This window comes from Archocentrus centrarchus, chromosome 14, assembly GCF_007364275.1.
Source record: "Archocentrus centrarchus isolate MPI-CPG fArcCen1 chromosome 14, fArcCen1, whole genome shotgun sequence".
Classification (NCBI taxonomy): domain Eukaryota; kingdom Metazoa; phylum Chordata; class Actinopteri; order Cichliformes; family Cichlidae; genus Archocentrus; species Archocentrus centrarchus.
In genome coordinates this window covers 34,663,176-34,675,137 of record NC_044359.1, presented here as the reverse complement: position 1 = coordinate 34,675,137, position 11,962 = coordinate 34,663,176, and the positions used below count along the sequence as shown (strand labels likewise).

At 46.4% G+C, this 11,962-nt stretch overlaps 1 protein-coding gene across 1 annotated transcript; it reads left to right on the top strand.

Moving 5' to 3' along the window:
- Positions 1 to 2,528: 2,528 nt before the first annotated feature.
- Positions 2,529 to 11,439, top strand: rrp15 (ribosomal RNA processing 15 homolog). The gene is given in 4 exon segments (XM_030745579.1): positions 2,529 to 2,766; positions 2,769 to 2,930; positions 11,298 to 11,366; positions 11,369 to 11,439. Coding segments are annotated over 4 exon segments (540 nt in total).
- The last annotated feature ends 523 nt before the right edge of the window (positions 11,440 to 11,962 follow it).

Genomic DNA, 11,962 nt, shown 5'->3' with positions numbered 1-11,962 from the left:
ATTCGGGTTCAGATCGGGCAGGCCGTTCCTCCCAATCACGCCCCTCCAGGTCTCACTGTCATTGCCCACGTGAGTGTTGAAGTCTCCGAGCAAGACTATGGAGTCCCCAGCTGGAGCACTCTCCAGCACCCCGCCCAGCGACTCCAAAAAGGGTGGGTACTCTGAACTGTCATTCAGCACATAAGCGCAAACAACAGTCAGGACCCGTTCCCCAGCCTGAAGGCGCAGGGAAACTTCCCTCTCGTCCACCGGTGTAAACTCTGACGTACAGGCAGCAAGCCTGGTGGATACAAGAATACCCACCCCAGCTCGCCGCCTCTCACCGAGGGCAACTCCAGACTGGAAAAGAGTCCAGCCCTTCTCCAGGAGACTGGGTCCAGAGCCCAGGCCATGCGTTGAGGTGAGCCCAACTATATCTAGCTGGTATCTCTCAACCTCACGCACTAGCTCAGGCTCCTTCCCCACCAGAGAGGTGACATTCCATGTCCCAATAGCCAGTTTCGATAGCCGGGGATCGGTCTGCCAGGGCCTACGCCCTCGGCCACCGCCCGACACACACTGCACCCGACCCCTACGACACCTCCTGCGGGTGGTGGGCCTACAGGAGACCATTTTGGCCATAGGTGAAAAAAAGACACATCATCCTCAATTGTTGCAGTAAGAAGCACGTCACTATTATCCTTTAACATTTAGGGTGCCTGGGCAGCTTAGTGGTGAAACAGGCGACCACATTTATATGCCGGACGGCGTGGGTTCGAGTCCCGGCCTGTCGCCAATTTGCCCGCGTGTCTTCCCCTATATCTTTTCCCCATCTCCTGTCTCTCTCCACTGCCAATAAAAGCCACTGTGGCCAAAAAAAAAAAAAAAAACATTTAATTCAGATACTGACAAGCTCCGCAGTTCACCTATTATTGTCCATCTGACAAATCACATATTTTCTCAATATAAGAATTAAGAAATCAAGCTTTTATGAAAAAGGAAATTTAACATTAAATGAAAGTTAATTTACTCAAATTTTGCTATTTTTTTTTCAACCTTGGAAAATTATGGGCATGGACAATAGTACTTTTGTGTTGTCTCAGTGATTCAGTGTTTGGAGAGTGACATGTTTGTGAGACGGATAACAGCTAAAATCAGCTAAAAGGTAGAACTGACAACTGACAGCTCTTATCCTTTAACCCAGATGGAAGATTGTGTAGACAGGGTTGGTTCAGCTACTCTTGTCACCAACTTGATTTATTCAAGGGTTATTGGCAGGGTCCCTTAACTCCACGTGCATCAGAAATTTCAGCTTTTGTCATATCCAACAGAAGAGGGTTATGTCATTCAGTCTTTGAAATGTTTCTGCCACATGCACAAGAGCCTAGCTGGTATTAAAAACAGTTAAGTACATTCCAATACCAAGTGTGAACATATCCAAACATCCATTTTTGAGAGGTTGAGAGCAACGTGTCTAACTTTGAATCTGACCAGAGGTGATTTTGGTGGAGCTACTGTAATTTATCTAGGAAAATAGGTCAGGGCCAGATGTGCCCACTCGCTGCCAAAATTTTGACCATCCTGTATTTCCCAGTACCTCAAACCAGACATGAGATTCCCTGTTTCCTTGGATTAGTTGGTTATTATTGTGGGTTTTGCAAAAATTTTGCAGAAATAGTTGCTTCCCTTACCGGTCTGACTAATGTGTCTAAACCATTTGTCTGGTCATCTGCATATCAAAGTGTATTCCAGTCTGTCAAAGCTCTCCTCTGCAACACAGTTGTCTTTGCAGCTCCTGACTTTGTATGTCCCTTCAAACTGGAGATGAATGCTAGTTCCAGCAGTGCTGGTGATATGTTGCTATAGGAGAATAAGCATGGTATGGATCACCCAATCAGATACTTTTCAAAAACATTCAACAATCATCAGTTAAATACAGCATCAATGAGAAAAATGTCCACTTTCTACTGCTCAAACTGCAGCATTTTGAAGTGTATGTTGGCTCCAGTTCTTCACCCATTGTATACTGATAGCAATCCCATCAGACTCTAGCTTGGGGAGAGGACTGGGGACTTCCTATTAACTTTTGTGTTATGTTCCTTACCCCCAGGCAGGGGCATACCACTGATTTCTGAAAGTTCTCTATACTACAAGCCACAATTATCCACACATTAATGCAGCACTTTAATCTATACAGTTTAAGGACTTTATCTTCCTCATATCCATGGCCAATTTAGAATTCCCAGTTAACCTTGGACTGTGGGAGAAAGCCAGAGTAGCTGGAGGAAACCCACAAGGACAATATGCAAAATCAACAAAGAGTGTCAACAATGCTAATCTCAATCACACCAGAGTGCTCTAATACCAGTATGTGCTGTTCAATGAAACACTGTATGGCTGAGGAAGTGAACAGCCTGTCAGAAGGATGCTTCAGGCTCTTTAGGAAAAAGAAGTCAGAGGAAAACTCAGTTTATGGAAAAAAATCTGCCAGCAAGCAGGTAGGTATTGTAGCTGACCCAGAGTTTAAGCTTCAAACAGAGGACTACATAATGTCTCTCGTGTAAGCACATGTGCTAGTATTTGATGACAACATGATACTTTGGTCTCAAGGTACTGATGTCCAGAGTGATTCTGAAGGAGTGAGTAAAAGTGAGTAAAAGCTAGAAAGAAAGAAACAGGTTGACAAAAAGTAAACACGGGAGATGATGTTTAGGGAGAAATCTGACATAGTAAAGGACTGTGGGAGTTAAAGAGCATTACAGAGAATTGCTACCACAGGGGTGGTTCAGCTGTGAGGAAACACCAGACAACTATGGATGACAAGGTGAAGGAAGTTGGTGGCTCAGTGAGGAAAAAGGCCAAGATTCTTTGTTCTGCCTCAAAGAAAGACTTCATTGATATGCTGAGGAGGGAAGAGGGAGGTGTCTGAGTAACTGGCAAGACTGAAGAGGGTACTGCTACTGTGACACCTACAAGTGTAAGCGTCACAATTGTAATTTGCTTAGAAGTTATTTGTGGAAAGGCCAATGCTAATGGTAGTATTATGTTGAATTTGAGGAGATGTAATTGTGTAGGTTCGCCACTAGGGGGAAATAGCGCGGGTGGTATTCGGTGCTGTGGGGCTTCCGGGCTTCAGACGAGGAAGAGCCTGCAGACCGAACGCAACTGATGTCTCCCGTCTCTATTTCTTTCTGTGTGAAACAGGTTAGTAATCTGAGTTATTTCACCTCAGTACATGTTTACAGAGAGGCGATTGTGTTTAGATGCTCGTGATGTTGTGTAATGTTGTAAGTTGTGTGTTCGAACATAGAAAAGAAATATAAACTGTTTTCCGTCGACCGACGGGAGAGCAGCCATCTTATCGGTGGGTAATGGTACGAAATGGGGAGGCTTTACAATGTGTGTTTCATTTTGTTATGGATGTTGCTCCGAGATATACCTCTTAAAGGCAAAGTATTGTTGTTGACTGTGTTTTTATATGATGATGTATTCTGTTTCTTTTGAGATTTTGATATAGATGTGTTTTAGTTGGAAAATATGGGTTTTCATATGTTTAGTTAGAAAGAAGTGTCAGCAAAAAAAAAGGTAATAATAAGCAGGTAAATAGTGATGATATTATTACATGATAGGTTTTTGCAGCAGGATAGCTGTAGCATTTCGCTGTAGTAGCAGCGCACAAAAGAGACCCTGAATTATGGGGCAGTTATTTTGTATATTATATACAGTGGAGCAAAAGATGTGAGTTTGTTTCAATATTGTAGTTTGTGTTTAGAGATATGTTAGATGATATTGTGAATGAGAAGGATGATTTAACGTTTTGTAAATAAAGAGACGAGGAAGAGCCTGCAGACCGAACGCAACTGATGTCTCCCGTCTCTATTTCTTTCTGTGTGAAACAGACCCCACCAGAGGTCTGTAACATAATTTTGGTGGCCCGTACGGGGATCGGCATGCTACAAAGATGGATGCTGATCCTTTAATCAACGAACCCGCAGCAGACATCGCAGGCGTGCTGGAGTGGTAGACGTGCAACTGAGGCAGCCGTGGGACCAGAGGAAGGAGGGGACCCCTGCTGGAGGAGTGACGTGCTACCGGTTGAGCTGACTACGCTGTGGAGAGTGCTGCCAAGGGACAAGATGGAGGACAAGGAGCGAAAAGAGTTGACGTGGAAGATCAAAAAGAGTCTTCATGAGCTGACAGCAGAGGAACTCTTTCAGATTGCAGAGGACATCACACGGCTGTCGGACTTGGGCCCTGTGAGCTACAGACTTGGTGATGAGGAAAGTTGTTTTGATTATATTTGTGCATACCTTCATTGTAAAACACTCTTGGGTTTAGAAGATACAGGAGTTTCACACCTACTGTCTTTAAGTGATGCTATTGTTCAGCTTATAGCGAATCGTACTTGTGAAGGAGGTGCCCCTGTGGTGGCAGAGGAAGAGGGTGTTGTCTTTAGCCCGACACTCGTGCATCCTCAAGCTACAATGTTCCATGAGTCTGTTGACCCACAAATAAATGAATATGATGAGTTGAAAGCTAGCTATGAAGCACTTGGTAAAAACTAGCAGAGTTAAACCCAACACCAGCAGTACAGTACACACCTGTTCTGCCTGCTCCACAGATACCGCCACTTAGAAGTGCAAATGCAGCTAGCAGCCATGCAGTGAGAGATGTTAGACACCAGAGACCTGAGCAGGTGGTTTCTTTGAGGGATCTGCCATTTCTGCAACGCAGAGAGTTTAAGGTGCATGGGGGCCAGGTGGGAGACACTACATCTGACATCACCTACCACGGACTATGTAAACAAATGGAAGAGGGATTGAAAGCGAACCATACAGAGGGTGAGATCATCCAGGGCGTGCTTCGTATCATTAAACCTGGACAGTTTAAGGATATGTTAGTCAGTAAAGATGACTTGAGCCTTGGGGAACTTAAAAGTTTATTATGTTCACACCTCAGTGAGAAAAGTGGGAGTGAGTTATTTCAGGAACTACTGAGTACCAAACAACATGACCACGAGACTCCCCAGCAGTTCCTTTATAGGATGATTGGGTTGAAGCAGAAAGTCATGTTTGCTTCCAAACAGGATAACATGGATGTTGTGTATGAGACACGGACAATTCAAAACGTGTTCCTACGCACCATTCATCAAGGTCTCCTTCCGAAATATGGTGACGTGCGCAACGAACTTAAGCCGCTGCTCTCAGATTATAGTGTGTCAGATGAGACACTGATAAGACAGGTAAATAAGGTGTCGAGTGAGGAGAGTGAGAGGCAGCGGAGACTGGGGCATGTTGCTCGGCAAAAGGTAACACATGCCCACACTGCTCAGCTGGAACCGGCTGATGATGCGGGTAAAATGAAGAGTAGGAATAAAGTAGTTGATGAATTGAGTGCAAAGATAGACGCGCTGACTAAAGTGGTGGAGTCTCTCACGTCGAGGCAGACTTGTGAACCAACGTGTCAGTGTGCGCACTCAAAACCAAAACCCAGGCAAAGCACAAAGCAGTATGGCTGTCCCAATTGTATTCAAAAGGGGGCAAGCACATGTAATCATTGTTTTGTCTGTGGGGAGGCGGGTCACAGAGCAATTGGTTGTCTCCAGCAAGGCCAGCCAAAACACTCTGGTTTGTCCCCTGCTGGTGCACCGTCCTCCAGCAGCCGTGGGCAGCCCAACCCCGAACCACCCCACCAGAGCCCGAAGGAGTTTGCTCATGTGAGAAGCAGTCAAGCAACCCCCCAACTCAAAACTAAAGAGACTGAGGGGAGTGAGAGAGTGGCACAGTTGGTGGGCAAGAAGTGTAAAATTAAGTGCTACATCCACAGCTACGCAGTGGACTGTGTGCTAGACACTGGTGCACAAGTGAGTCTTCTAGATAGCCAGTGGGTGAAGACTTACCTCCCTGACCACAAGCTACGACCACTGACTGAGCTCATCGGTGACAAGGCCTTCAGTGTGTTGGGTGTTAATGGCCAGCCATTGCCCTATGATGGATGGCTGGGGGTGATGGTGAGTCTACCAGAGAATAGCAACCCGGACCTGACTATTCAAGTGCCCTTCTTGGTGAGCAGCGTGCCATTGGATTGTCCCCTGATTGGGTTCAATGTGATTGAGCAGCTGGTCCTGGGGCCGGACGTGAGTGCGAACCTCATGCCGACCTTAGTGAGCCTCCTGCGGAGCGCAATGAACCTCCAGAATGACAAAGCCACAGCACTGGTCAATTTCATCCAGACCAAGCTTACCAGAGATAGTAGAAGCAGTCAAAGTGTACTCACAGTAGGACTGCATGATGTAGTTATCCCAGCTGGCCAGGTCAAGTACGTTAAATGTAAGGTCCCTTCTGCACTTGACATTTCCAATCCCCTCCTGCTCTTTGAACCAACTGAGAGCAACCCACAGTTGCAACAGCTGGATGTAGGCAACAGTCTCCTAACAGTTTATGAAGCAAAAGTCCCGTATATTAGGGTCCCCATTGGGAATCACACCAAGCATGATGTGACGCTCACCAGTCGGGTCGCTCTTGGGACTGTTGAATCGATTGCCGGGATTGTACAAACCGACTTACCAACCACCAGTTTGCCAAAGGCACCCTTGGGAGTTGGTCGCCTTGAATCCACAAGCGTTCCGAAGGGCAATGGGAGTAAAGTTGCAGAGGAATGGGATCCGCCTGTTGACATTAGCCATCTAACAGGGGATGAACAGAGAGTAGTGAAGCAGATGCTGAGGGAGGAGTCCGGGGCATTTGCACGGGATGAGAATGACATGGGGTGCATTCCTAGCTTGGAAATGACAATAACCCTGAGGGAAACAACCCCAATTCAGAAATCGTATACGTCCATCCCGAAACCCCTTTACAAGGAGGTTAAGGAGTATATTGAGGACCTCCTGGCAAAGGGATGGATCGTTAAGTCCAGATCTCCTTATTCTGCACCCATCGTGTGTGTGCGGAAAAAGGATGGATCCCTTCGACTTTGTATAGATTACCGCCTCTTGAACCAGCGCACGGTGCCCGACCGGCACCCCTTACCGCGAATTCAGGATCTCATTGACACTTTGGGGGGTTATAGTTGGTTCTCTGTGCTAGATCAGGGGAAGGCGTACCACCAGGGCTTCATAGCCGAGGGATCACGCCACCTGACTGCCTTCATCACCCCCTGGGGTCTCTATGAGTGGGTGCGGATCCCCTTTGGGCTGACCAACGCACCCGTGGCATTTCAGCGGAGTATGGAAGAAATGCTGGCTCCCTTACGGGATGAGTGCTGTATTCCATACCTGGATGACATCCTGTGTTATGCGAAGACTTTTGAGGACCACGTGGAAGGACTGAGAAAAGTCCTAAGAGCCTTGCAGGCACATGGAGTTAAACTCCGACCTGCAAAATGCAACCTGTTCAAGAGAGAAGTAAGGTATGTGGGACGTTTGGTCTCAGCTGAGGGGGTGCGAATTGATCCAAAAGACCTCGAGGCCGTGTATGCCTTGAAAGATAGGACACCAGTGACAGTTGGGGATGTAAGAAGGGTTACTGGCTTCTTGAGCTATTATCGTTCTTACATCCAAGATTTTTCAAGGATAGCGAAACCTCTCTATGAGCTCTTGCAAGCCCAGAAAAGAACAGAGGGACAAAAGGGAAAGGGTGCACAATTACCCTCAAAGACTCCAGTTGAGTGGACCGTGAAACATCAGGAGGCTCTGTGTAAGCTGATTGACAGGTTGACAGCTCCTCCTGTCCTCGCTTATCCGGATTTTGAGCTCCCTTTCGTGCTTCACACGGATGCCTCCAATGACGGACTTGGAGCCGTCCTTTATCAGAGACAGGGTGGGAAGCTCAGAGTGATAGGGTATGGTTCAAGAACGCTAACACCCGCGGAAAGAAACTATCGACTCCACTCAGGCAAACTCGAGTTTCTCGCTCTCAAGTGGGCCGTTTGCGAGAAATTCAGGGATTATCTCTATTACGCCCCGCACTTCACCATCTACACAGACAATAATCCCTTAACATATGTCATGAGCACTGCCAAATTGAACGCGGTTGGTTTCCGGTGGGTGGGGGAACTGTCTGACTTTAGATTTGACATCAAATATCGACCTGGAAGAGTCAATGTCGATGCAGATACACTGTCGAGAAACCCTCTTGATATCGAAAGATATATTGGGGAGTGTACGAACGGGCTCCCGAGGGAAGCGGTTGCTGCTACCTGGGAAGGCTGTGGAGCAGGCGAGCGGGGGGATGTAGCCTGGATCGCTGCTCTGACGCTAGCACAGCACAGCCAGGGCGAACCAGGCATCCAAGAGGTGGGTCCGCCCATCGAGTTAGCTGAACTAATCCAAGCTCAAAGATCAGATCCCATAATCGGTGTCATTTTGGGAATGAAAGAGTCAAGTCAAGTACTCACCCCTGAAATGAAGGAGAAGGTGAGAGGTCCCGTTAGAAAAATGATGCATGAGTGGACAAGACTGAGTATAGAGAATGGCATCCTGTACCGCAGAGCGAAAGAGAAGCATCAGCTAGTCTTGCCAACAAGCTTCAGATCGCTTGTCCTCAAACATCTACATGATGATGTGGGGCATGTCGGAGTTGAGAGAGTTCTCAGTTTGGTGAGACCTCGGTTCTATTGGCCATATATGAAGCGAGACATCGAAGCTTATGTCACCCGGCAGTGCCCATGCATCAAGCAAAAGAAGCCGGTGGCACGCATCCGAGCTCCCATGGCCAGCATCGTCACAAGCTCACCCATGGAATTGGTCTCGATTGACTACCTGCATTTAGAACCGAGTAGGGGTGGATACCAGTACATCTTAGTTGTGGTAGACCACTTCACTAGGTATGCTCAGGCTTATCCGACCCGCAACAAGAGTGGCAAAACTGCTGCTGAAAGGATCTTTAATGACTATATTTTGAGGTTTCGCTATCCCTTGAAGCTACATCATGACCAAGGGCGGGAGTTCGAAAATGAACTGTTCCGAGCTCTGCAGCAGCTGGGCAAGGTAGGACACTCCCGCACGACCCCGTACCACCCCCAGGGCAACCCAGCTGAACGTTTCAATCGCACCATCTTGCAGATGCTGCGGACCCTGGGGGACGAACAGAAGGAAAGGTGGAAGGATTACCTTCCACAGATGGTACATGCATATAATTGCACACGCCATGAGGCGACTGGCTACTCACCTTTCTTCCTGTTGTTTGGTCGGCATCCGCGGCTGCCAGTAGATCTCCTATTCCAACTGGAGACTGGAGAAGAGCCACAGACAGCAAGGAACTACGTGAAACAATGGAAGGAACGGATGACTGAAGCTTACCGGATCGCATCTGGAAACAGTCAAAAGTCAAGTGCTCGTGGGAAGAAGTACTATGACCGACATGTGAGGGGAATTGTGCTACAACCCGGAGATCGGGTACTGGTACGGAACTTGACTGAACGAGGTGGTCCGGGGAAGTTGCGGTCCTATTGGGAAAACACCATCTATGTGGTGAAGCAGCAGATTGGAGAAAGCCCAGTCTATAGGGTGGCTTCAGAGATGGATGGAAAGAAGGAGCGGGTGTTGCATCGCAACGTATTACATCTTGTCAATGAGCTCTCCAGGGACTTACCAGCCACAAACCAAGGAAGTAAGCCCCCAGGGGTCAAAAGAAAAGAATCTAAACCAACTCGACAAGAGACAAAGGCGCAACGAGACGACGAGTCAAGTTCGGATGAGGATGGGGGTTCCATTTATTATGGACTAGGATACGATCTGAGAGGTGGACATGGAGACAGTGCTGTGGATACCTTTGACTCTACTAATGTACCCTCAAGATGTGTAGTCCCGGCTGAGTCGGATCCAGATGTCAGCGAAGGGATGCCGCTGGACGCAGAGGGGACGCCACTGGAGGAACGCATGGTAATAGAAGAACAGGGGGGATCAATCGACACGGAAGCGGCCCTCACAGAAGACAGAGGGGGGGTTGAACTGTTGCCTGAAAAGCAAATGCAGTCTGCATATAACCTGACCCCTCCAGCTGAGGTACCAGGGTTGAGAAGGTCAACGAGAGAAAGGCGACCAGCTGCACGGTTCACCTATGAAACACTTGGCCAGCCTTCTCTCCAGTTGCATTCGTCAGTTAGTTTCGCAGATGTACATGAATCGCCAAACACATCAGCTTCTAGTATGCCACTGTATCACTCAGTACCTTATTTCCTTTGGACACCACAGTCCATTCCATCATCTCATGGTATACAGAGATATATCCTCCCAGTATACTATAAAGAGTTCATTTACTGATGTTAGCAAGAGGGGAGGTACAAAGTGATCTGAATATTTTGAGTAAATGTTATATGTTAAAGTTTAAGAGGTCAAATGTCAGGAGCCATTTTCATTTTGTTGGGGAGTGTGTGACACCTACAAGTGTAAGCGTCACAATTGTAATTTGCTTAGAAGTTATTTGTGGAAAGGCCAATGCTAATGGTAGTATTATGTTGAATTTGAGGAGATGTAATTGTGTAGTTTCGCCACTAGGGGGAAATAGCGCGGGTGGTATTCGGTGCTGTGGGGCTTCCGGGCTTCAGACGAGGAAGAGCCTGCAGACCGAACGCAACTGATGTCTCCCGTCTCTATTTCTTTCTGTGTGAAACAGGTTAGTAATCTGAGTTATTTCACCTCAGTACATGTTTACAGAGAGGCGATTGTGTTTAGATGCTCGTGATGTTGTGTAATGTTGTAAGTTGTGTGTTCGAACATAGAAAAGAAATATAAACTGTTTTCCGTCGACCGACGGGAGAGCAGCCATCTTATCGGTGGGTAATGGTACGAAATGGTGAGGCTTTACAATGTGTGTTTCATTTTGTTATGGATGTTGCTCCGAGATATACCTCTTAAATGCAAAGTATTGTTGTTGACTGTGTTTTTATATGATGATGTATTCTGTTTCTTTTGAGATTTTGATATAGATGTGTTTTAGTTGGAAAATATGGGTTTTCATATGTTTAGTTAGAAAGAAGTGTCAGCAAAAAAAAAGGTAATAATAAGCAGGTAAATAGTGATGATATTATTACATGATAGGTTTTTGCAGCAGGATAGCTGTAGCATTTCGCTGTAGTAGCAGCGCACAAAAGAGACCCTGAATTATGGGGCAGTTATTTTGTATATTATATACAGTGGAGCAAAAGATGTGAGTTTGTTTCAATATTGTAGTTTGTGTTTAGAGATATGTTAGATGATATTGTGAATGAGAAGGATGATTTAACGTTTTGTAAATAAAGAGACGAGGAAGAGCCTGCAGACCGAACGCAACTGATGTCTCCCGTCTCTATTTCTTTCTGTGTGAAACAGACCCCACCAGAGGTCTGTAACACTACAGTAGAGAAGCCTGCCTGAAGGGTCCTAAGAGATGACTTTATGATGGAAGCCAGCATGACAAAAACACTGACCAAGATGAGCCACAGGAGGCGGGCAGTGGAGACAACTGTTTAGATCTTACATAAGCCATGCAAACTGTGTACTAGCCTGACTGTGTACTAAAGGTTGTGAAACCCTAACCTGAAGAGAGCAGCTTCAGCCTCAGGAAATGCCTATGCAGATACGCACCTGTTTAGCATATAGTGCTCTATAGATATACATTTTTACATTTGAGGTGGAATATATTTTGGTTAATGACTCTGAACCATACTATAGTGTTAAATACATGGAAAATACTAAATATGAAAATAAAATGCAGCAGGGGACATATTAAGCCTTCAGCTTTCAGGCCCCTCTCATCAGCTCCCAGTTTGGATTTTGGGACACAGACACCCTCTCTATTTTTAAGATTAGACTTAAAACTTTCCTTTTTGATCAAGCTTATGGTTAGAGCTGGCTCAGGTGACGCTGAACCCTCCCTTAGTTATGCTGCCATAGACCTAGGCTGCTGGGGGTTCCCATGATGCACTATTTCTTTTTTCATTCACCTATTTTCACTCCGTCTATACCCCACTCTGCATTTAATTATTAGTTATTATTAATCTCTGT